This window comes from Artemia sp. Qi Xiang Cuo, chromosome 1, assembly GCF_049724085.1.
Source record: "Artemia sp. Qi Xiang Cuo chromosome 1, ASM4972408v1, whole genome shotgun sequence".
Lineage (NCBI taxonomy): Eukaryota > Metazoa > Arthropoda > Branchiopoda > Anostraca > Artemiidae > Artemia > Artemia sp. Qi Xiang Cuo.
The window spans coordinates 32,418,381-32,446,194 of NC_142794.1; the positions used below are offsets into that span (position 1 = coordinate 32,418,381).

The 27,814-nt window shown below is 35.0% G+C and overlaps 1 protein-coding gene across 2 annotated transcripts in view; it reads left to right on the forward strand.

Moving 5' to 3' along the window:
* The window catches only part of LOC148956210 (uncharacterized), an 83,823-nt gene that overhangs the window by 39,145 nt on the left and 16,864 nt on the right, over positions 1–27,814 (forward strand). For both annotated transcript variants that reach the window (XM_089094507.1, XM_089094502.1), the window contains exon 3: positions 10,949–11,164. In XM_089094507.1, coding sequence (XP_088950633.1) covers positions 10,949–11,164 — 216 coding nt within the window. The remainder of the gene's footprint in view (positions 1–10,948; positions 11,165–27,814) is intronic.

Below are 27,814 nucleotides of genomic sequence, written 5' to 3' on the forward strand. Positions count from 1 at the left end.
TCCTCAATCAAAACCTTGGCCGCACTTGTTTTTTTATTGGGCAGCATTATTTGCACATTACACTGCAACTTGGTTTTTGGTTAACTAGCATCAAGGTTTCATTAAAATCGTAGGATTTTTTAAGGTGCTCCGGGATTTCCTTCAGTCTCTCAAATGAGCGAACAGACGATGAATATATTAATTAAAGCTCCTGGCCATTTAATTCCTAAGAAATCCTAAATTGTTCTTTTTTCAAAAGTTACCCCCCCCCCCCCCAAAAAAAAAAATTACTTCCATACCCTGAATAATAATCTTGGCCATCCCTATTTTATTAGGCAGTATTATTTGCACATTACGCCGCAATTTGGCTTTTCGTTAACTAGCCCCAAGGTTTCACTATTAGCTTCAAGAATTTAAATCACGACGAATTTTACTTTAACTCCATCTTGAATGTTGGGTGTTCTTTTATAATGAAATCATGCACATGGGTGTGATATGTTCTTAGGCAAGCAGTAAAACTCATGACACCTCAATTTTGTCTGAGTTGACAAGAAAAGTATGAGAATAGCCTATTGCGTGGTGTTAACTTAGTTTCAGCTTGTTGCTAAGCTTGCATCAAAGCAAATAACCCCACTTTAGCTTCCTCTAAAGCTCCCTGGGGAATAATATTCCATCAAAGGATCAGATACAAGTGATAAATTTGGAGTACCCTTACTTTAAACTAGGAACTATTAAAATAATTGGAACTCATTTTCTTTTTGTATGTTACAGATATATTCCATAAAAAGGACTTTATTTCGTTTATTACAGATGTGGCTGCAGAAATGAGCATTGGAAAGAATTTAATTCTTTTTTTTTTGCGACAATTGCTTGGGAACTACCTTGAACAGGTTTTGGGCTACATAAGTTGCATTTCGTAGTGAGCCACAAGTGAGTCTGGCTGACTTGTGGTAGCACAGTGGATATATCTGTTCTTGCCAGCATGGATCACGGGTTCGATTCCAGCTGCCGCATGTCAACGTGGAAGGGGGCCTGTCCGTCAAATAAATTCCAATGAAACATATATGAATGACAAATGCACCACAGACAGCCAAGGATGAGCTTAATCTCTATTTAAAATTAAAATCAGATTAACCTAGTCCCTCCTTTCAACGTAAAGACTATTTGAATAAATCTTAGAGCTATTGCTAAATTAATTTTCCATTTATTTTTATTAAGGAAAGTAAGCTTATACTAAGTTAATGTTACATTAAATTTCAGTAATGGAATGCATCCTTCAAAATAAAGATCCCTAAAAGATCGGAATAAATTTCTAACACGTTATAGATATTTTAAAAATGCCCAATGGAAACTGGTACTATCCTATTATCCGGGCCTCTCTAAAAAGTCAAGTTTGGTTAATGCTAATGAAATAAAATGAAATAGGATGAATATATAATAGTCTAGAAACAAATTTGAGCTATATATTAGCACTTTAGGGTGTGTGTGTGTATGTGGGGGGGGGAGGGGGGGGGGGGTAAAGCACTGTATATATTAAATACGTAACCTAACCTAGGTACCTCTCCCCCTAAAAACTCGTTTTATCATTGCCTAGTCTATAGTGATTAACCCGAGAGGCCCGGATAATGGGATAGTACCTGGAAACTTTCAAAGAAAAATAATGCAAATAATTAAAAAAGGCGTAAGCCTATGGACTTCACTTCCTAAAATTGTGCAGATGATATTTCGGCTGTATAATCAACCAGTCAAAGTGGGAATGAACGATGTATTTCTACTGGTGTTAGACCCGTTTGTATTCCTTCATATTATTCTTCTTTGAAATCTTGTCGTGGGTGGTCAGTTCGGTTTTAGGTCTTATATGCATCAGAATACTTAATGCATAAAGTATTCTGCAATCATCAGGTTTTCTCCAGAGATTTACATTTTCCAAAATATATCTTCTCAAACAGTTCTTTGGGCTTTAGTTATTTGCTCATAGTCAACTCTCTTCCTCTTTAATCTGTCAAAGAAAGCAGACATGTGAACTTCTATTTTATTTAAAGTAAGAAGGACATTAAAATAATATTGCTTTTTGACCCCTCCCCCCGGAATTACTTTTGGCTGTTTGGAGACTACAAAGTTTCTAGGACAGTATCACGTTTTCGTCAGTGTTTCCAGGTTGAACCGTGAAATTAAATAAGCAAAATTAATTAGTTAAATTTGACAGTAGTTTTCGTCCTTAAATATCCAAACATTAACAATATGTTGATTTCAAAGGAAAAAAGGGAAAGCTACACCGTCTTAAGCTTTTTGGTGCCATGTTTTTTCTGCCTTTTTTTGCTGATTTTCCCTCCATATTTGTTTAAGCAGATTTCTTGCCAGCTAATACCAAAAATTACATATCTGCATATTGAGGTCTTTTCCATTAAAAATTCAATCCCTGGTTTTTTAAAGATATATATGTTAGTGTGAATTTCCACTTCAACAATCCAATTCAAACAAGCAGAGTGTATGTTTAGTGTCATTGGTACATCAGTTTTTCTTGCACAAATGCTGAACTCAGTCTCATTCAAAGTTGTATTGCTATATGCGACACAGAGAGATGTACAACAAATTGAAAATAAATAAGCAACTGGATATGAAAATGATTTTTTTCAGATTTCCTTAGACAAACTTGGCTTAGATATTTCTTTTTTTCACAAATCCAGCTTCTTTTGATTCGAAGTCGTTATGTTCCTGGGATACCGATTAATGTCATTCCTGGAAAAAAAAATCAGTAACCTATAGAATCTGTAATAGAAAACAAAATAAATATATCTTGTTTTTATTTCTGCTGTTATGTTGCAAGAATTTCGCAAAAGAACACTAATCTTCCTTTTAAAAAAAATAAATATAAAAGTCGTAGTCAAGACCAGGCGAGATTGCAGTGAAATGATGAAAATAAAACACAGGCAATGAATGATAATTGACTAAGATTCACCCACCCCTTCGTGGCCAGACAAAATGGCTTAACCTTAAAAATCAACAATATAAGTGAAAAATATAAAGGTTTCTCAACCGTGATTTATATTGTTTTGAAATCGTAATCATTAAATATCAAAATAGCTTCATATTTCAAAAACCAGCCCTTAAACTTTACTTGGTCAATGTTATACTGATCAACAATAAAATACACCTTCAGGTGTGCATTATACGAGGGATGTTTGTTTCCGTACTTCCGGACAAGTTATTTTTACTATCAATCTCTCATTCAGAACGCATTAGACGAGGCTTTGTTAACCTGGGTTTTCATCGTATTTTCCAAAACTCATGGGTTGGATTTATCTCTTCTACCAATTTTTTAGGATTTCATTTGCCTCTTGAGATATCTCCAATTTTTTTCTTTCTTTCGTGTTTTTTTTTTTTTTTGTTATTGTATTTACATGCTTAGAAAGAAGACCTTTGATTATAAGATGGTCTTTGACACCTTTTGAAACCATATACAAACAAATATCAACAACTATAATATTAGTAGTAGTGTAAACATTAGTCTAATTTCTTAACTAGAATTAGTATATTAATGCTATAAAATGATAATTATTATACATAGTACCACTTCTACTACTAACAGCTCTTCAGTACCAAGCCACCTGATACCAACACAACTGTGAACGCTCCTCCTCCACTTCAATATATTCAGAGCTTCAATCTTTACCCCCTCCCCTGAAGTTCTAATTCCTTTAAACCCTTCCTTATGATCTCCTCCCATCCCATTTGGGCTTTTCGGTTGGCCACAGAGGGATGGCCAAAAAGAACAGTCTTTGGCAACCTGTCATTCTGTATCCACAAAATGTGTCCTAGCCACTAACCTTTCTGTCATTATAGCGAGATAGAAATTGAAAGTGGGATAGAACTACATGCTTCGAACAGTTTGTTGTTTCACATACCATCAGGGTTGCCACCCTGCGAAAAAGAAATTACTAGATTGTAGTGCGTTTTTGGTTGATTAAGTGATTTTCTTCAGTAATCTAGTGATTAATGTGCTGATTTAGTGATTTTTTAGCTTAGGCAATATAAACAATCACTAGAAATAGTAATAAATCACTAGGGGTGGCAACCCTGCATACGATCGGTCAAACGGGTACCTAAAAACATCCGCATGAACTTCCTCTGGAAAACGTCTAACAGAAAAAATTAGTAATAGAAAATTAGTAAGTTTTATTTTTACCTTTAATAGAATTTTATGAGCGGATTTTGACATCAGTTTTGGTCTTACGGAAGTAACATGTTTTCGCCTATTTTTACTATGCTTCTTTTAAAAACAAAATTCCGTTACTTAAAGCTAAATATATACACTATCACGAATGATAATTTAAGTGCACTGTGTAATCTTTCATTTTTAGTGACTTTTGTTAGGACAATCACAAATAAATTCTGTATTTTCCTGTCATTTTTGCGGTTTATGGTAATATATACTTACGCTACAAACTACATAATATAATCGTGATTTCACACCGACTATGTCGATATATATCTCACTGGTCTGCATAAGAGCTGTAGAATATGAACTCTTTCTGATTTGCTGAATACTTTTAGCTGACCAATCAGTAAAAATTTTACTGTAAGCAAAATGTGTATAAAATCAGGAAAATGAGGTTTATATTTGGCAAGGAACCAAGAAACCATCAATGCCACCTAACAATCCTCTTATTGGGCGGGGTAGCAACTATCAGGAGTTTTGCTTTACCAGGATTTAAATTAGAGAATTTCTCTTTTTCATCTTTTGACACTTTTTTCAAACGTCTTTATTTTCCCAGGGGCAAGCACCCCCTTCCCTGGTGGTGCCCACGCAAGAGCTATTTTGTTGTATGATAATTGAAGCTAAGGTCATGATGCAAAGTCATGATGCACCTAATATGATTCCTTACAAATCCCAATATCAGAGGGAAATAAAGACTTTTCACAACTCGGTGTTTTCTGGTATATGTATAAAAGTTGCGAGTTATAAAAGTTAGTTAGTTTTTTCTCTCTACTGGTTAAAATATTTCACCCCTTCACCAGACATTGATTTCCTCTATATCTTCGTTTCTGAATAGACATTTGAAAATATTTATTGGAAATAATAGGGTTTTCTATTTTGTGGAGTAGTCATTTTGAATCGCGATTACACTTACTAGAAAGTTGAAAAACAAATGATTTTTGCCAAGTCTTAAAGGGGTGAAAACAATTCTACCAGTTCTGGTAAAAAAAAAAAGATTGTTTTCGAAAACGTACTAACAAATAAAGTATTAAAATATTGTTTTGGAAGCTTTTTTTTTAATTATTTCATATCTTTTCTAGGCGTATTTTTTCCAATAAATGAAGAACATGATTTGCATTTTCTGCCCAAACTCAATATTTTTTCACTGAGAAGTTTCTCTGTTTCTGTCTTGGTAAATAAGACCATCACCAACTGCTTCTGTAAGATGAAACCATCCATAAACTCTGACAGAGACAACCAAACTAATGGATTTTCAACTAACCCCTAAGACCATTTGTTCAGATGACATGCAAGATGCTAATTAAATTTCCCACCACGAAGAACACCTCTGTCCATTTCTTTTAACACCAATATTTTTTTTCTTGGGAACACATTTTCTAATTTTGTATTTAAAATGCGTGAGAATCTTTTCATCTTCCTGCATCAGACCTCTAACAAAGTTGTCATACTAATTATCTCAAGGTATTCAATTACTCTGCAGCTAATAAGCCATTTCTTCATTATATTGAATATAATCACATTCACAATCTGATATCCTATATAAGGTTAGATATTGCTTTTTTCTTTGTCAGCTGAGAGACTTAATTAATACTGCAACCAGATGGTGCGCTAAGTTAAGTACAGGCTGGTCGTCTATCTAATATACAGTTCAATTATATACTTCAGTGAATGAGATCCTCCCAAAATATTTGGGGACTTAACAGATACAAATTCGCCAAAAAATTACCTTAGCTTTTTTCCCTAGAAATTTATAGAAATGTTTTCACTCGTGCAGGCTGATTTAGAGGAGGGTGCAGCTTATAACCAGCCACAACAAATGGAAAATATAAGGAAGTATGTGTAAGCTGGGCTTCATCTGATTAAAATACAGGGGGAGGGAGACTAAGAGTTTTTTTTCTAATGAAGATACAAAAAAGTTTGGTTTGATATATAGGGGAGGGACAATTTTGTTGCTGTTGTTTTTTTTAGTGAAAATACCAAAAAAGGCAATTTTCAAGATCTAAGAAGTTCATAGAAGTTTACTCCCCTCCCCCATTGACGGCCCTATTTATAAGTGCCCAATTTGAATCTCCCAAAGGGCATGTTATTTAGGCAGAAAAATGAAGGGCAGACAATTTTTCTTTTAAGGATTATAAGATTTAATATCTACTCTGAAACGTTTTTAGAAAAGGACAAAAATAGACAAGCGAAAACTGTCAAATTATAATATAATGCTATATTATAAAATATAATATTATAATATAAAAGTCAATTAAGATCTTTTGATTTGAAACAACATTGTCCTGTTACAATTCTTGAGAAGAACCAAAAATAGATCGTGGACAGTAATACTTCACACTGTCTTTCCCCAGGAGCACTTCTATTCCTTTCTCTTACTCCATAGAAATTGAATTCCAATCTCCTTAGAGATGTAGCCTGGTAGCTACATTTGCAAGAAATTAGGGATACATAGTTTCCTGTAGCAAACAAGTCAACTTATTCAACATCCGTATAAACATCAAGAAAAACCTTGTTTCCTTATTTGCAAGGGCAAAGATGTCCTCTCTCACTCGGTTACAATAAAATATTGTCCCAAGGCGATAAAGGGGGAAACATCAATTAATTATTAGTGAGGGACGTTGAAGTGTTTTCTAGTGGTAGAATTTCGTCTGATATGTAATTACTAATTCTAAGAAACTTTACCTGTGTTGACTGTAAGTTTTGAGGTCCCCAAAGATACCTTGTCTGTTAAATTGGATGTAATAACACCGGAATTTGATAGATTTCCAAGTAGCATTTATATAATTCAGTTGTCAAAAGTGTCCTCATTAGAATTAGTGCTGTTCTTAGAGAGGCTTTTAAAGGTAAAAGTCTAAAGACTATACTTATTATTATTTTTAGTATATTAATTTGCTATGTCTGTAAACTCCAGCTTCATTTGACGTCATATACTGGACATATGAAGCTATTACCTGCCAAAAGAATTTTCGTCTCCTGATTGACTCCAGCTTTTGTTCCATTAAAACTGTGACAATGTTCATTTTGTGTTTATAGCCTAATAACCCTAATTAAGGAGTTTTGTTTCTATAAGTTTAAATTTGTGCATTAGAAAACAATTTTTGTTCAATTGTCTGAGAAATGTAGACAAAAACCGAGCAAGCGGAAAAAATGCCATAAAGAACAAGTTTAAGAGTTAAAGTAATGCGAAAAGAAAAAGACAAGCTGAGGACTCAATACCTGAGTGAGCGGTGGGAGGCAAAAAGAAACCCGCAAAGATTTGCTTTTGCTATTCTTGAGGCTTACGAAGCGATCCTTCCTGGCTAGTTAATGGAGATTAAAGTGGATTTAAATCAACAATACTTACGGGGAGGGCAAACTCCATTTTAGATTATCTTGGGGGTGGGGGGAGGAATTTATCCTTTTCCAATTTGTTCTATGAAAATACCAAATCAAGACATTTATTGATGAAAATAACCCCCGAATTGGTATCTTACAAAATCCAGATGAGGACAATGTATCCAGGGGGATTTAGGTGGAGATAAAACTAGGGGATAACGACCCCCCAATTGACGCCACTGGGAAATTATCTAAATATAAATTATTAAATCATTTTAATCTTACGTGGTTTTGAAGACCAAATTGCCTTTCCATGACGATAAATAACAGTTCAAATAGGGATAAATCCTTTTACTAGACAGTGAAAAAAAAAGCAATCATAAATACACTGGATATTTTGATCACATGTACAGTGATCGTCTTAAGCAGAAATACTCAAATGATGACGATCACTGTACATGTAATCGAAATTCCAGTACATTTTTTTATTGTTTTTTTTTTTACTGCCTAATAAAAGGATTATTATCCCTATTCGAGCTGTTATTTACCATTTTAATCTTACTAATTAAATAAGGTAGAAATGAAATAAACTTTTGATTGAGGAAGTTTCAAAATCCATGAATCAATTAAATATATTAAATAGATCCTTCCGTTATTTCAGTCCAAACAAAAGTTAATACAGATCATTCAAAGCATTTAGTCGTAATTTTTCTGAATAATGAGAAACGCATATTCGTACATTTACCTTTCGGACAGCTGTACAATGAAGATGATCGACCGATTCCGGCTTTGTGTAACTTGTGTGGCCAGGGAGATGTGTGGCCAGTTTTATGATCATCTAAAATAATGTAAAAATTTGTTGCTGCTTTTAAAGTCACAGACAATGCTTTGGAATTTATGGGCTCCATTTTTAGCAGGATAGAAGCGTGAGGTATCTTACACTAGGTGATTAGGTCCTGTCCAGAGTATCAGCCTAGACTAATCAAATATTGCGGAAAAGATGGGATTCGGACAGTCTATAAGCTGCTGAAAAGTTTTCAATATCCTCTATTATTGGTTAACCGGTGGCAGAACCTGTGGAACGGCAACAAGGTCGTATTCAGGGGGGCTTTAGGGTTTGAACCTCCCCGCCCCGTAATTTTTGTTCGACTCGTAAAAACGCAATAAAAATGGGTACTTGGGTATTATATGGGCACCTACAAGGAAACCAGTCATGAAAAACCCGTTTTTGACGGGTTAATTTAATAGACGGCTTCAGAGTAATGGAATGCGTAGCGTGGTTTTCCTTACGTATACGATATTTAAACTGTTGTTTTTTGGGGTTTAGGGGGGAGGTTCCTAGGTTAGGTTATGTATTTGATATATGCAACGCTTTACCCCCTACCCCCTAATATGCAAATATATATCCCAAATTTGTTTATAAACTATTATATGTTCATCCTATTTTATTTTATTTCATTAGCATTAACCAAACTTGACTTTTTAGAAATACCCAAAAATGCATATAAACACATTCTGATATGTTTTAAAAGTTTCTTCGACCCCCCCCCCCCCGGAACAAAAATCCTGGAAACGCCCTTGATAGATAGTCATATAAAAAAAACGTACTGTAAACTTTTTTGTGGAAAACAAAGACAAATATTTTACCCCTTTCCCCCAAGCACACAATGTTAAGTCTTTGTACCCCCCCCCCAGAAAAAAACAACTTTTCGTTGAAGTTCCGTCGAAACAACGTGATCCCCAAGCCATGTAACCAAAGAGGGTAAGTTTAATAATATAATGGATAAGATCCGTCTCCAACGAAAACTACTGACTGAATAATAAGAAACACTCACTTGGCTTCATGTACCCGTTGTACGTCCTCATGTAACTGTTTTCAGAGCTGAGAGCTACTGACATTAGCCAATTATATTGGTAAATGAGGAGCTCACAAGGCAGATCCTGCGAGGACAGATTGTTTTTTAATGCAAATAAATCACCGTTGTACAAAACAGGTTGGAGAAGGTATACTGGTAGGTGACTGCTATGCTCATCTGTGCACATCGTGAAAGAAAACAAAGGTAATCTTCCAAATTGCGCAATTCATCTCCAGGCAGATCACGTAAATTCCTTCATTGACAAACCATTTCTAGTGATTGCTTGCATGGATATAGTGGTGCTTAATCGGCATTAACTCGAAAGTTCTAATATTTAGCAAACAGGGGTGACTTTTTTCAAAGAACCACATAATTAGTGAGAGTGGAGCAATCACAAATTTTGGAAGTCACGATGATATATCAATAAACCGTTCAAGTGCTTTCTAAGATTGAAGGTTCAGAACATTTAAACCACAGTTTATATAATTATCCAGTATGATCTTTCCCTATCTCACCCATTATAAAAACCCGGACCGAGGTGTGAGTGCTCCAGAGAACGTTTTTGCAGATATAAACATAAGCGGCATTAGATCTTTTCACGGGCAGACAAAGAATATTCACCTACGTAACGAGTTCTGACAAAACCACTTGGCCGGCTCAACCAATGAGTCGACAATAAGTGCAGAAATAAGTGGGAGGAGCTTTTTGTTCACACCGAGATTGAAGAGCCAGAAATCATTTGCGGTAAACTTGCTGTATAATTTTATAAACTGTGATTTAAACTATCCATATGTGGTATCACGCAAAATCGCAGCTTAACCTTAAATCACTAAAGTTTTTGTTGAACAATAAAAGACGCTTCAGTAATTGTTTTGAATTTTATTTGTTTGTTTTTTGCAAAAAGTAAAAAAAAATTGTCAAAACTGGTGTGAGAGTTCTGTCTTTGTCTTGCATCACCAGTTGGCAGTTCTGTCAGAGTTCTGGCATCACCAGTTGTTGACTGTTTGTATTTAATTTAACGCGAACAGAAAGTCTAGTTAGGTTACGCAGCTTATGTCCTCCTAACCCCTTTAAAAGTGGTTTAAATACTACTCCTTTTTTTAATCACAAAACTACGTATACATTTAATTTTCTCTACGTTGGAGTGTTTCATCATCAACAAAAAAACTCTGGTCATCGGCCACCTAGAATAAAAGAACAAGTAGCCCTAAATAGGGCAGTTAACAGTTCTAATAAGTTACTACATTGCAGAAGAAAAAGAAAGGGCTAAACAAACAGTAAAGATGAAACAGAGTAAATGTAGGTTGAATATAAGTAAATTCTGTAAGTTTCTTCATACTCAAGAATGGAAAATTAAACTTATTAAATATATAGATGCCCATGGCAATCTTAGAATTAACATCAAATTGAAATTTAACATTTTATCACATTTCTACAATGCAGAAAGTAAAGAAAAAGTAGAAATCACAGTAAAAAAATATATACAGCTTTAATAGATAAATAGATTTTATGACGTTCGCACAGCTTAGACTGTCAATCAATTTTATCAAAATAATTTCATTCTTTCTCAATTTTATAGATAATGCCGAAGCGTTTACAGAGCTTCACGTCCTTAGTGGTCATTTTGGCTGTTCATTATACATTCTTATTTGCTGCAGACATCTTTGGAGCGACTGCCAACATTCCGCCTCTGTATTTAGCCAATCAAGCCCTTTTCATACTTTGGATGTTGACTCTGTGCCTTGGCTATTTTGCCGCTTTTGGCCCTATTTCAAAAGCTTCCAAAGAACTTCAGGTGAGCTTAATTTGAGCTTTTATTTACTAGACTATTATTTCGAAGGGCTTCCCATTTTTTTTCAAAGAAAAGCCCATCTAACGGAAAAACATTTACAGCATCTTCGTTATACAAAAGAAAAAAAAAGACATTCACTTAGAAATGATTAGTTAGCAGTGGAGGCTTTTGGGTTTGTGCTCCCCTATAATATTATATTTTTTTTTGTTAGCCCCCACCCTTCATGTGTTGTATTTCTTCCAAAAGGATTCTTCCACACAAAACTGATTTGTTGTATTTGCATTCTTTAGGAAGGGTCTGGACCTATCCATGTTCTTGAATATACGTACGAAAGGAATTTTTCACGAAGGGGGGGGATTTTCGTGAAGATAGGATACAACTTTAAAACAAAGTTGAATTATTTCTGAAAATATAAGAATTCTCAGAACAAATGCTAAACATTTTAAATTTTTGGTAGGAGGCAGCCCTGAACTCCTCCTTCCGATTCGCGTTCTAATCTAGTGAATAATGAGGAAAACATAATAATAGCTGATGAAATCCGATCTCGGCGACTTCTCACGTCTAACCCTCAGCGTTCGCAATAGTTTAGAAATTCCCCCAGGCTTCTTCTTTTGAGCCATCGAAAATTTTCCACCAGGAAATACACTGAAGCAAAAAAAAAATTAATTTATTATTTTAAATACTCTAAGTTCAATCCCGTCTTGTGGATTAATTCCTCTTACTCTTTCTTTTCAATACCATCATCATTAATTATATAACTTATTATATAACATGAGACACCTTTTCATACAACGCATGGCACACCTCATACCACCCACAGGAGACTTCGCCCCACGCATGGCACACTTCACGCCAAGCTTAAGCCTGTTTTCTGTTGGTGCTTCATGATTTCTGTACGTGATTTCTGAAAGTGGGCACCTCCTAGGTGCCCACCTAGTTTACCATTAGTTTCCATTTAGTTTCTGTAAAACGTTTGCCAAACCATTTAGTTTCTGTAAAACGTTTGCCAAGGGGAAAGGTGCAGGGACCATGTATTCCTTCCAAAAACTCATAATGTTCAGAAAAGCAAACATATTTTCTATTCACTTTTTAAATCTTGCCTTTTGCACTTTTGACACCATCCTTGAAATACCATTCTCGGTAAGCATCCCCGTTTCTTTGATATTTAGTTTTTATCTGTTCCTTACCTATACATCATGATAATCTGTTGTACAAAGGTCCTTATAAAATTCTCTTTTTTGAAAATTTAGGTTGACTACAATAGTGCAATAGAACTTTACAGAACTTAGTTTGAATTCGTCCTTTTCAATGGAAAAATGATAATTGGCTACTTATAAAATTTATTCTCTACTTTCTACTTATTTTTATCATTTTCTCTTTACTATTTCACAAAAACAAAGGCAGGTAGTATATAATAATTGATTTGGTTAATTTATTTTCAAAGGAGGGAACATTTGATGTTTAAATTCATTGTTGATGAAGTCATTTTTTTTAGTTGAAGTGCAGACCCATGTAAATGTCACCGGGGTAAAAGATATTGTAAATTGTTTGCATCAACTCCTCTGACTTACCCTTGCATTTTCGAGGTTTACTTTTCCATTGCGGTTCTTTACTGCAGTAAGAACAAGACTTTGCTTTTTAGAGCCGCTTTAGTTTAGAATTCTAAGCTCGTTTTTCTAAAGAATTTCTAGTTACTTCTACTTCAATCCTGGAATAATCAATCAGAAAGCAATTTAGTTTTCCAACTTTGTTGCTGTTGGGAACAATATTTTTTTTCATAACTGCAGTATTGGTATTGATTTTGATGCTGTTTATTTATAAACTATATCTGTTTGGAATTCCGAATGTTAAACAGCATATTTTCGTCGTTTGAATTTTATATTAGCATTCATTGATAGTGGCCTGGCCCTATAAATGAATGCAATGGCCTGGTCCTTATGTAATTAAATAAAAAAAAAAAAACAAGTTTTTTTTTTAACTGAAAGTAAGGAACGACATTAAAACTTAAAACGAACAGAAATTATTCTGTATATGAAAGGGGCTGTCCCCTCCTCAATAACTCGCTCTTTACGCTAAAGTTTTTTATTAATTAAAAAATAAATTTGTGTGACAGATTCAAACTTTAGCGTAAAGAGCGGAGGTATTGAGGAGGTGACAGCCACTTTCATATACGGAATCATTTCTGTTCGTTTTAAGTTTTAGTGTCGCTCCTTACTTTCAGTTAAAAAAACTTGTTTTTTTTTAAATTTAATTTCTGAATGTTTTTGATTTAACGCAGCTTTGATTTTGGCTCACCGTACATGAATAATTAAAACGAAATTTGCATATTAATTTTACTTTTTTGGCTAGACTCTCGAAATTTTGTTCTGACGTAACTTACGAACTAACTTACGCAACGAACTTCTATATTCGTATGTTTTATTACGTATATTAGGGAATTTGCCCCCTAGTCGATACCTCTCTCTTTACACTAAAGTTCGAATTTTGTTTGAATCACAAACCACTGAATCACAAAGGCTGGTTAATTAGAATAGATAACTCTTTTGAAAGTACTAAAAAAAACTTTAGCGAAAAGGGCGAGGTATTGACTAGGGGGCGAACCCCCTCATATACGTAATAATTTCTGTTTGTTTTAAGTTTTAATGCTGCTCCTTACTTTCAGTTGAAAAAACTAGATTTTGTATTAGTTTCTGATCGTTTTTTAAATAATGCTGGGAAATCCGGCGCCCCCTTCATAGAAATGTCCCTTCCCCCCAGGAAACAGCCTCCATGGAAGGTTCCTCCCCCGTAATCCCCTCCTCCGACACCCCCGCACATCAGAAAAAATCCCTCCTGAATCGTCTTTATACTTCCCATTAAACAATACTATATGTAAACAGTGGGCAAATTTCATAACTTCCAGCCCTCCCCCCGGAAACTGTGGGGGAATAAGTCATCCTCAAAGACATTTATTAGATTTTCGACTATCTGAAAAAAATGTCTAAATTTTGATTGGGTGACTTTGGGAAAAAAATGAGCGTGGGAGGGGGCCAAGCTGCCCTCCAATATGTTTGGTCGATTAAAAAGGGCACTAGAACTTTTAATTTCAGTTCAAATGAGCCCTCTTACGATATTCTAAGACTACTGGATCGATACGATCACCCCTGGGGGAAAAAAACTAACAAAAAAGCAAATGAACACGCATCCGTGATCTTTCATCTGACAAAAAATATAAAATTCCACATTTTTGCAGATAGGAGCTTGAAACTTCTACAGTAGGGTTCTCTGATACGCTGAACCCGACGGTGTGATTTTCATTAAAGTTCTACGACTTTTAGGGGGTGTTTCCCCCTTTTGTCGGAAATAAGGCAAATATTCTCAGGCGCATAACTTTTAATGGGTAAAACTAAACTTGATGAAACTTATATATTTGTTATCAGCATAAAATATTATTTATTTGACATATATATTGGCATCAAGATTCTGTTTTTTGGAGTTTTGGTTACTATAAGTAAAGAGCCGGGTCGCTCCTTACTTACAGTTCGTTACCACGAACTGTTTGAAAAGAGGGGAAAGGCTTGGGTAGGGAAGCCAACTGGAAAGTAATGATACTAATATATGCGAAAAAGATACGTTATAAGAAATTCAAGGGCTAGGGGACTAAATCCTATCTATTTTCCAATATTTCAATTCGTTGGTAGATCTTACGTTTCTGAGAAATCAAGTTTTACAAAATGGTATCAATGAAAATGCGTTTCTGTTAAAACAAATTGTTTGAGTAGAAATTAATATACTATCGAACCAGAGTTCTTTACTGAAATGTACTAGGCTTGTCTTGAAATTTGATCGCCTAGATCCTAAAATTTCCAGCGTTGTCATTGTGGAATAATAACTTAAGTTTCAGGGCGTATGAATTCCACCTTATAATTACTTTTTCAGTATTACTTATTAAGGCTATGAATCATTTCCCGTTGCTGATGTGTAACTAGTGTTTACTAATTGTAAGAAAAATGCCAGTTTAATTCATACTTACCATACTCACCATATGCACCTGCTTCACTTGGGCTATTTAAAAATTACTGTGGAAATTTATAGAATTTATAGCTTATAGTTTATAGAAATTTTACTAAAAAATTTAGACCTAGGCATATAATTTATAGAATTTCTCCGAAATAATTTAGGCTTAAATTTAGAAACTTTTCAAATTGCATTGTACCGTTAATATTCTTAAATTCTCCACTATATAGGTAAAACTCATTGCTACCAAAATACGTGTTTCAGGGCGGGTGGGGGGATCGTCAAATACTGCCCACTCCTGTAAAACCAAAAACATTATGAAATCGTAAAACATTACAGCATGATGTAAGAAGAACGCTTTATGGCAAAATCACTTCAGCAAGTGGTTTCTGAGGAATTTTTTTTTTCACGTTAGTCCACCTGTACACTAAATGCTGCACGTGTTACACGCTAAGAAAAACAAATAAGAACAAAAAAAAGAAAACGCATAGGTGTTAAGTAAGGAAGAAGAGCTAAAAGTTCTTCAAGTGTAATTTAGAATAGCTATTTTCACCCTCAGTACTAAACTAGCTACTTAGTACTAAGTCCCAGATTTAAAAAGAAATTGTTTGACTCTTGAATGTTTTGGCGATAATGTTTTAAATCCAGAAGAAAACAAGAAAACTTCCATGATATACGCTTATTCTATATCTCTGGGTCATTTTTGTTCGTCGAAGCTGTTAGATGTCATCATTCATCAAGTCTGGAGCCTCTGCATTCTAGTTTTTCTTCTTTTATCAAACCTACCGGACCGGAGGACCGGTTTCAAGTTCATGGTGGATGCTATGCACCTTGACTATCGCTGTTTTGAGAAACAGTAAACTTGGTTACAATTATTGCACCATTAATGTGCAATGATTTTTAGAAGGCACTGATTTTTGTGACAGCGGCGTTTGTTGACTCCAATTTTAGGGCATTTGTGCATCTAGTCTTGGGTATCACTCAATTTAGCCATGTTTATTCAAAATACGTCTTGATGATATTTTTATCACAAGTATATATCCACCCCACCCTGCCAGACTAAGTTTCTAGTCAAATCCATTATCAAATTTATCATTTACCTCTCAACGTGCCTAGATGTTTGGGGTTTTTCTAGATGTCAGGTCTTCTTTTCTTGCTTCTGGGCATGGTTGAAAAATTATGTGTTTCGTACCCAAAATATTTTGGTGATATATAAAAGACCCGTTCAAACTAGTGATCACGAATGACAGCATATAAACTACATGCGTTTATTTCCATGTTTTTTTTCTTCTTTGCAAAAGCTGTCTGTAAAGATTCGAAATTTACCTTCTTTCCTACACTCTTTGCATTTATATTTTTTGTGATTGATTATTAATTATCTATTCATATAATTATATATCTTATATTCAGTGTCTGTTTAGTAAGATATTTTGTAGCTTTATTAAATTGCCGCCATAGAGTAATGGAAAGTACAACTAGCACTACTAACGACTTATTAAAGCACCTGAGTCCCAAACAACAGCGCACGCTCCTCCTCCATCCCAATTCAAAGGTCGCTGTTTGAACCTTCCATTAAGTTCCAATTCCCTTTGAATCCTTGCTTATGACCTCTTTTCACCTCATTTGGAGACGCTCTGCTTTTTTGTTGACACCGAGGTGGATGGCCAAAAAGTAAAATCTTGGTTATTCTGTAATCCATCATCCATAGAACGCGTCCTAACTTTCTTAATTGTTCATTTCATTATAGCCCTAGAAAGCATTATATTATTATAGTATTATAGCTAGGGCTATATAGCATTATAACCGTAGAAAGTCGGATGGAACATTTTTCATACAGCTTTCTACTAAACGAGTAGCCTACATAAAACTATCTTTAGAATATTCCTCTGAAAAACATTTAGCTATTCTTATTTAGGCTTTCGAAGGGCCACATTTCAGACTCTTTCTTGACCACTATAGGTGCTGTAGCGTCCAATATTCTAACCTTTTTCCGCAGGCTTGTCTTCTTATTCTTCCAAACTTTCTTCAACTGTGAAAAAACAGCCTTCGTCTTGGCTATTCTACTTTTTACGTCTTCACACTCCATCTTTTCTAATTATGCTAGGAGTGACACCATGTGGGGGGGGGGCAGAATTTTTTACTACCACGATATAAAAAATATATTTTGGTATTTTCATTAAAAAATTGCCCTTTTTGCTATTTTCTTTGAAACAAAAAATCAAAAACAGTCCCCCCTAGATTAAAAAAAAATCCTTTCACCCTCTTTCGACATTTTTGCGAATTGGTGCAACTAATTACTACCCAGATAAGTAGACCTGTCCATTTGAATGGTTGTTTCGCTACCGAACATCACCTCTTCACCCTTACTTTTTCTTGCCTAATCGACTTACAATTCTTAACATAAATTTTCGAACCTATCTTTTACCCCTGAAATAAAACGCCCAAAAATAAAAGATGTGCCTCCCCCTCTCCTTAAAAAATTCTGAATGTGTGTCATAAATTAGTCTACTATACGTTTTAGTCTAGCTTTTATTATTCTATTTTGAAGACGCGGCTGTAAAATGCAAAGGATACCATCTTGCATATGTGTAATTGCAAAAGATTTAATGTTTACCAGCCTATATTGTCAGCGGCATGTCAAAATGGTAATTTGATATGTTTATTTTTACAATATTGCCAAGGGCATGTATAATTTAAGCCTAAAACCTATGGAACAATAACTACACTGTAACATACTTTGGGCAAGACTGTTTTGATAATAGGATTATTGTTGTAGTTTTGAGTCTTTGTTGAATATTTTTGAATGCAACAAAACAATATGGATGAGCGAAGGACATGGAGTATCAGATATTTAATAGTTTTCAAGATACAAATAAATTTTATGATCCGGCAAAATTTAGTCAATTTGATGCAATTGGAATTTATAAGGAAGAATACTAAGAACAGTTTCAAGTTTCTTTAATAGTTCCGTTGGATTGTTCTATATAGAGTCTTGCTGCTATTTCATATCTGATTAGGGCAATAATAAACAAACTTTTCCTCACGTCGGCTTGTAAGTCTCTGGGTCTATATAATGGAAGAATCTTTTTAATGGGAGACAAAATATTACTTGGAAGTGAAGCCGCGTGCGCTTGGTATTAGTTTTTGATTGTGTGAAGTCACCTATTTTGATCAGTACGATGAACGCTCCACAACAATGACGGCAAGACACCGGTCGATTTTCGAACTTCCAAAGCAAAATTACCACCTTGGAATCGATCTAACCCAGGCCCTATCAAAACATGTATATATGACTGGCGTGTGTATATATTATGGTGAAAGACCGAAATATGGTTAATGTCCGAAATTCCTTTTTCTCTGTTTGGGTTCATTCAGCTTTTCCAGTCTTATGCAAGGTTTGATGGTGACAGGTTAGGTTTCTAATCCATTTCTTAGATATATATTATAAACTAACCGAAGCTGACTGAATCTAAGCAGAGAAAAAAGGAATTTCAGACATTCACCGGTGAATGTCGACATTCTCCAATTCTGGTCTTTCACCGTAACATACGTATATCCTAATTATAAAAAGGCATGTTTCACGGCTCTTTGTCAAGCAAAAAGAGTGCTCTGCCGGCTTCTTGATGGTCCTCACTTCGCTTGAGCAAGATCATAAGCAGCTAGGTCTTGGAGCCTCGTCAATGTCAGGTCGTGAACCCGCAAATGGATTCCATCATTTTGATGGGAATTTAAGGAGTTATTTCTAATTTCTTTACAAAAATACTCATCGGTCCACTTTTCTTATGGTGTTAACCAGTGGCATCGTTTCTGGAGGCAAGGGGGGGGGGCAATTGCTCCCCAATAATTTGGTGAAAAATTATTATGTAGCTCATGCTCCTTGACTCACCGGATGGAAACCCCTCTTGCCCCCCCCCCCAATTAAAATGCTGGAGCTACGCCCTTGGTGTTAACTACAGCACATGGTTAAAAAAATTCATAATATTTGGTCCATTTGTTTAGGAAAGAAAACAAGAAAGTTGGGAATCAGAAAGGCATTTTTAGAGCCCGGTGATGAAGGAAGCTATAAGATAACAAACTTCGAATGGTAAACTTAGAGCTTATTTCGAGCTCATTCAAGGATACCTACCTTTTTCTATAAACGAAAAGATTGAAGATTAAGAAAACATTTTAATCAATTATGAAGGGAGACAACGGGATTTAGCCCATTCTTGTGGTACTCCAACAATAAAAAAGATTTGTTATAAAAAGAGATTTTACAATTGTCAGGGGAGATGTCCCTGGATCCCCCGAAGTAGTTCTGATCTACCAGTGCAATTCAAGCTCTTTACTCTGAGCATAAGCAGTGAAATTCACTGACAGCTAAGCTATGCATCTTTAAACCTCGAAAAGGTTTGAGCTTTCGCATATTTTGATTCTTAATTGAAGACGTTCCAACTTTCTTGAGGATGAAATCAATCATATATGTCCATGATCTGACGCTTCTAAGTTCCATCTCATTTGTATATTGTGCTTCCCGCTATAGTTGAATATTTAAAATGTTTTTTAAAAAATATATGTGTTTGGCATTTAATGACAGAAACGCTTTTGGCAAGCTGTTTACATGTTTCTTTGGCATATTATTAGTGCAAGCTGTTCTGGCGGTTTACCTTTGAAGCTAACTGCCAAACTTTGTATTTTTTTCGCTGATGAACATAGATATACGGTGGTATGCACGGAACTTTGACCTTGGACCATTAAATTCGTAGGTCGATTATACTATTCGAATGAATCTTTCCGCATCGAGCTGATTTTTTTCTCTCTTTCCTAAAGTTCATCGTTATTGCAATTCCGGTGTAAGGGGGACTTTCATTGTTTTCATAGTTTGTGTTGCTAATATTTGTATTTAAGGGGTAATTCCCAAATAATTACAGAATCAAGAGCAAAGGAGATAGAGAGGGAGAGGGGTAGGGGAAGAAATAAAATCCATTTACTTTCCACTCTAGTGGGTTGCTTTGGGATATCCTACAATAGTTTTAGACGGAGCCCAACACTTCAAAAAGTACGTTGTGTTGGCAAATGCCCAAATTTAGCGTGATTTACGGAGGTATTCATACGTTTTTCTTCAAATCCTTGGCTAGTTTAGTAGTTGGTTGTAAGGACGACCCAAGAAACTATTCTGAAGTAGCTGCGGTAGATGGCATCAATTAATGAGTCATACCTAAAAGCTGAGATTTCTTGAAATATAATATTTAGGTTTAGAAGGATAGTTGAGAAGTAAGTAAGCCTTATTTTTTAATATAGAAGTGATGGATTTTTTTTCAAGCTTCTATATTGTCTTATAAGGAATGCACTTGAATGCCTGGATAGAAAACGTTTTAAACTCTAACATGTCTAAGTTTTATTAAGAAAATGAGCTTATTTTTGGGAGGAACATTCCCATGCATACAGCAGTTGCGATGTTTTAAGCTGCCGTTTTCTAATGGCTGGTCTTGGATGCTTCTGAAAAGATTCTTTGGAGGTATTCTTGTTCTTTTCAAATGTATATCAACTATTAAGTAAGGTCAGGCTGTTATATTAACACTATTGAATATTAAACCAGCTCCTTAAATTCAAACAAGGGACTGGGCCCAATTAAAAATTGATAAAAGTACTCGCGTCCAAAACCTTATAATAGAGTTCCACTGATTCAAATTGAAGTAGGTGCCTGTTCGTTGATAATTTTCAAAATGTTAAAGAAACAGATGAGACAGAGGCTACCGAAACGAATTCTTTCATTGTTTTTCTATAAACGAGAGAAAATACTTCCGACGTTTTCCCAGATTAAGCTCCACATAACTGCTTAATCTTTTTGGCTTGTTATTTTATTTTTTCCTGGAATTGTGGCCAACTTTTGAGCTCTTGCAGTAATTTTTCTTATCTGCAAAATGCTCTGTCTGTCAAGCGCGTCCAACCAGTCAAGTGGTTTTCCGAGATCTTCGTTGTGCCTTGTCAGGATTAGAGATAAGGGATTTATGACTTGGATTGGTGAATTGTCCGCATTCAGACAAGCATCACGTTCTGTGAGAGTTTATTTTTCCCATTGTTCTTATTATCATAGTCAATTCTCTTCTGTCTTTAATTTACAATGAATGGTGGAAGGAAGTTGAAAGCAATTCTTCTAGTTTCCATTTAGTTGTTAAAGTCTTGACCTTAGATGAGATCAGAGCCGCCACTTATAGATAGATACATATGATTCCCCCCTATCCTCATTGTGATCAATATTTACCAAATTTTAAATCTGTTTGTCTAAGATTCAGAGGGGAAATTTGCCTAGACAACAAAGCAAGGGAATTTAGCATAATTTTGGGGGATTTGAAGAAAATTTTTAATGCAGCTATAGTTCAGTGGATTGATGCTCTGCATGACAATGCAGACTGCATGACCATGACAGTGCATGACCAAGCATGACTCTGCATGGCCCTGGGGTTCGATTCTAGCTACCCTGAGGATGGGTTACAGGCTTACTACCTGTCTCTTTAAACAAATCCGGAGACTGAACATGTCTGGAAGATCTTTATCCTTTTTTGTAGGAGTTTTTAGATTCTGGGGGGGGGGTATGGGCCAAGAGCAACCTTGTACGAAGGAACTGGACATGGCTAGAGGTATGGCTTTGAAGGAAGTGTTTATTCGTAAAACATTTTCTCAGCAGAGCCTCAACACTGAAGACTGGACATACATGACCTTACTATTAACACGAATGATATGATCCAGCTATATTTGGCATGCATTTAAAAGCCCAAATTAAGATTAATCGAAAATCATTGATTATGCCTTAGTCAAAAACTGGTTTCCATCGTCGATTATGTATAAAACATTCTCAATACTTTACATTATTTGATCAATTGCTATGGTCACTCACTATTCAGTATGCTATGATGTTGATGGATGTGCTGGAAGTATATGGGCATAAAGCCTGGGACAAATTACTGTATCTTTGCATGCATAAATGCGGTGGTGATTACAAATTACTTTATGAAACGGCGAAACGATCATTCTGCTGAAGATTGGATCGTTCGATTGTGCTGTCAAGCAGGAAGGTGCGGACGAAAATTATGATACATTGACAGATATTTTTTGAAGACCATATGTCAAAATATTTTTTCAAGCAAGAAATGTTTGCAAATAATCTAAAATTAATGTCTCCTTATTTTCTATTCTTTCAGCTAAATAATGCTGTTGTAGTCACTGGCGGATCCAGGGGGCCGGGGGACCTCCCCCCCCCCCTCAAGATTTTTCTTGTGCCTTCATTCCGTGTTTTTTTCTGTTTTTCTATTTTTTTAAAATAAACTTATCAATTTGATGGGGGATGGGGGCCTTAAATAATATATATATATATATATATATATATATATATATATATATATATTTATATATTTTATTTTTTTTTTTTTATATATATATTCTACCTTACATAAGAAAAAATGTGAAGGTATAGAAATGATTTTAGAAATTTTTACAAGTGATCAACCTGCCCGATAAACAATAGGACGCACAACATCTAAAATGGAAGCAAATTAACCTGCTTATGGTACACAAAATAAAATTCAGGAAGAATTCTGGTTTTGATCATCATAAGCAGCTCTATTTGTTTCAAGCTTATCATTTAGTGGAACCAAATTATACCGTCTTGGTGGATTGTTTGGAAATCTCTTCTAAGTAGGTCAAATTTCAAACTGCTTATCAGTAGCATCAGTTGGAGCGAGGGCGTTTGCCCCTCGAAGGGATAAAAGTACCTAATAGATGGAAAACTGAACTTACATAAACAGTGTAAACAGTAGCACAGTTTCGTCATAATAAAAAGCACTTTGGATGGCTCTTAGATGCTGTATCAGTATTTTTCTTACCCTATATTCATTTCGTGAATGCATAATAATTTTTATTATTTTTATAATTTTTAACTACTCTCTGCGGGATGTGATCTTATCCCTTAGTTCCGGAAAGTTTAACAAGGATCAAATGACATCGAAACTATCACATACAATTAAATTGAATTACTTCCAAGTATAACAACTTCCGCTGTCTTAAATGAGGTCAAATAGTTCAGAGGTCAACTGCAAGGAATTCAATAAAAGATAGTTCCTGCGTTCCGTAATTTCTATGTGCAAAACAGATGGAAATGTGTTTCAATTGACGTCCGACACTGATGCCTGATTCCCTTTGGATAGACAACGGCTTGACAGGCTTTCTATTTGATGAGAATTAAAGAAGCGTCACCTAACAATAGAAAACAAAAAGTAATTTGTAACACAGGATATTTGATGCCAATAAAGAGTTTTATACCAGAAACACAAAGTTAAAAAAAATATATAGAACTTTATCATAATTTCAGTTTATTCAACTTATTTGTCTTCCCGGATTCAGAGGTAATAATACCGTATGGCTAAAATGCGCTGGTAAAAACTTAGCGTAAAGACAAGGGGATGGTTTCCTTAAATATAAAATCATTTATGCTCATTTAAAGTTGAATGTACCTTTACTATAATTAGAAAAAAACATTTTTTGATTTTATGGGTTAAATCTTTTGTTTTAACCTAGTAAATGGAAGGATCTTAAAGGTTTATAGGTATATTTAGCTGTAAACACTAGTCTTCCAATCGTAAATAGATATTGATTGGATAAAATAAATAAATAAAAAGACCTGGAAAGTGGATAAGTCAACATATTTCGGCCGCTTTTTGCCGCATAAGTTGTATATCTGTCCTGTAAACTGTCGCAACGTTTAATGAAAGCATTTAAAATCTGCCTCACTCTATCCACAACGAAAATTATTGGCTAAATAAGGTGAGGTGGCTTTCAGTTTTGTCACCTATGTAGTAAGCTCAGGGAAACTAGAAAAACAGTCCATAAATGTTTTGAACCACATAATAATGTGGCAGCGTCTCAAAACAATTCTTCCGCAGCAATTCAAAAATTCTTTCGGAACTGTGTCACTCGTAAATAATGTATACTATATCAGTTTCCACCCTTCTAGTATCAGTAGTAAGTCACTTCATCTGGTAAGCCAGTTTTTCATACACTAAGAAGTGCTGGGAGAAAGAGTTCTTTTAGACATAATAACCCCTCCTCCGTCCAATAGGTTCTTGAACACTTATCTACTTGTGTTGGCTTTCATTTAAGCACTTTTGAAGCCCCCATCTATGCTGTCTATCCTGAAAACTGCAAAATGCTGTTCTTTTTTGTTTTGTTTTTAGTTGTCTTATTCACAGCACACAAATAACGATGACGGTAAAAGTATTGGTAACTGTTGTTTGAACCACATAAACCTGGTAACATCTTCTTAGAACAGTTCAGTGATGGTTCTCTTAGCAATTCATCTTTTAGGCAACCGATTGCCGGGTTAAGCTATCGGATAAACATTCGTACGTAGCCTACCACTTTTCTGGCGTAGTTACAATTTTTCTGACTCACCGTATTGTTTAATATGATAGAGGGCTATAATCATCACGATACTCTATTCATTTATTTAAATTTTCTTTGCTAAACTTTTTTTGCTCTTTTAGCCAGAGTTTCGTATTTTCCGACCGTTGTAAGTTTACTTTTTTATTAGTATATAAACTATATTCAATATAGCTCTAAATTCAATAATTGTCTTTTCATATTTTATGTATTCCTTCAAGATGGCTTGCTTTGTGGCGTAGATGGTATTGCTGTTTTAGATTTTAATTAAATAAAAAAAACAAGTTTTTTAACTGAAAGTAAGGAGTGACATTAAAACTTAAAACGAACAGAATTTATTCTGTATATGAAAGGGGCTGTCCCCTACTCAACGCCTCGCTCTTTACGCTAAAGTTTTTTATTGTTTTAAAAAATAAAGTTGTAAGACAGAGTCAAACTTTAGCGTAAAGAGCGAGGCGTTGAGGAGGGGACAGCCCCTTTTAAATACGGAATAATTTCTATTCGTTTGATGTTTTAATGTCGCTCCTTACTTTCAGTTAAAAAAACTTTTTTTTTTTATTTAATTTCTGAATATTTTTGAATTAATGCAGCTTTGATTTTGGCTCACCAAAAATGAATAATAAGAATGAAATTTGCATATTAATTTTATTGTTTTAGCTAAATGGCTTTCTCGAAATTTTGTTATGACGTAACTTATGAATTAACTTACGTGACGAACTTCTATATTTGTATGTTTTTATTACGTATATGAGGGAGTTTACACCTAGTCAATACCTTACTCTTTACGCTAAAGTTCGAATTTTGTTCGAATCACAAACCCCTGAATCACAAAGGTCGGTTAATTAGAATAGATAGCTCTTTTGTAAGTACTAAAAAAAACTTTAGCGCAAAGGGCGAGGTATTGACCAGGCGACAAACCCCTTCATATACACAATAATTTCTGTTTGTTTTAAGTTTTAATGTTGCTCCTTACTTTCAGTTGAAAAAACTTGTTTTTTTTAATTTAATTCCTGATCGTTTTATTTAAATAATGCTGGGATATCCGGCGCCCCCTTCATAAAAATGTTCCTTACCCAACGGAAACATCCTCCATGGAAAGATCCTCCCCCGATTCCCCCCCCCCCTCACCTGAAAAATCCCTCTGAAACGTCTGTATACTTTCCATTTTCCAATACTATATGTAAACAATGGGCAAAGTTCATAACTTGCAGCCCTTCCCCCGGGAACTGTGGGGGATTAAGTCATCCTTAAAGGCATATTTATTAGATTTTCGACAATACTGAACAAAATGGCTATCCTAAAATTTTGTTTGGGTGACTTTGGAAAAAAAATCAGCGTGGGAGGGGGCCAAGTTGCCCTCCAATTTTTTTGGTCGCTCAAAAAGGGCACTGGAACTTTTAATTTCCGTTTAGATAAGCCCTCTCACGATATTCTAGGACTACTGGATCGATACGATCACCCCTGGGGAAATATAAAAATCAAAACAAAAAACAAACCCAAATAAACACGCATCCGTGATCTTTCTTTTGGCAAAAAGTACAAAAGTCCAAATTTTTGAATATATGAGATTGAAACCTCTATACTAGGTTTTTCTAATGTGCTGAATCTGATGGTGTGATTTTCATTAAAGTTCTATGACTTTTAGGGGCTGTTTCCCCGTTTTTTTAAAATAAGGCAAATTTTCTCAGGCGCGTAACTTTTGATGGGTACGACTAAACTTAATGAAACTTATACATATTTAAAATCAGCATAAATATTTGATTCTATTGATGTTTGATAGGAATTTGTTTTGCTTTAGGGTAGCTTTAAGTTTGCTGTTGTTGTTGTAGAAAATGGCATTCTCGGCTTTCGTAACTAAAAAAATAAAAATATAAAGCCATTTAATGCAGAAGCTAAACTACAACATTTATTTACTTTGGGGGGGGGGAAAGGGGTGCAGGCTAGGTTCATGAACTTTACATGTTTTAAATTAATTCAATTCTCTTGATGTATCTATTGTTACCAAATTCTGTTGTTTTTTTGTTTTTTTTTTAGTTTTGGTTATTATTGATTCGCGTCGCACCTTACTAACAATTCGTTACCACGAACTGTTTGAAACACATTAATCTTTATTTTTTCCTGCATGAGAGGTGGGTAAGCCCACCTTCAACACTTTGCTCTTCACGCTACAGTTTATAATATTAAAAAAAGAAAGAAAAACTTGCAATTGTTCTAATTAAACAACCCTTGTGTTTCAGGCGTCGTTCATAAAGAATTGGGACCCAATACAACCTTCAGCGTAAAGAGTAAGGTGTTGAGGAGGGAGAAACCCCCACATATACATAATGATTTCTGTTTGTTTTAAGTTTGAATAGTGTTTCTTACTTTGTGTTGAAGAAATTTGTTTTTTCATTTTATTTCTGATCGTTTTTTATATAATGCCAGGAAATCTGGCTCCACCTCCACAGAAAGATCCCTCCTCCCTACAGAAATATTCTCTAGATAATTCAATCTCGGTGATAATTTACCCCACACAATTACCTGTTACATGTCCACGCGTAAAAGTGAGTCGGCAAAATGAAAGCAAGACGAATAAAAAGAATTTCGTATTGGAATTCTGGCAAATTCCCCCAGTGTAAAATTTCCCTCGAAAATTTTCCTCCCTGGAAACTTACCTCCCCATGGAAAATCTTCCTTATGGGAAAAAATCCCAGCAGAAAATTCGCCCCCCCCCCAACCAAAAATGCATGCATAGTTCCCAATAACAAGTACTATACGTATACAATTGTGAAATTTTAAAACTTTAAGACCTTGTAAAATTTCCCTCGAAAATTTTCCTCCCTGGAAACTTACCTCCCCATGGAAAATCTTCCTTATGGGAAAAAATCCCAGCAGAAAATTCGCCCCCCCCCAACCAAAAATACATGCTTAGTTCCCAATAACAAGTACTATACGTATACAATTGTGAAATTTTAAAACTTTAAGACCTTTCCATAAGGCAGAATTTGTTACCTTCAAAGATATATTTTTGGGATTTTTCAACTATGCTGAACAGAATGGCTATCTCAAAATTTTGATCAGACGAAATTTGGTAAAAAGGAGGCGTGGGAGGGGGCCAAGTTACCCTCCAGCATTTTTGGTCACTGAAAAGGGCACTATAACTTTTAATTTCCGTTCGAATGAGCTCTCTATTTATGTTCTAGGGCCACTGGGTCGATACGATCACCCCTGAAAAAAAACCAAAATGAACAAACATCTGTGATC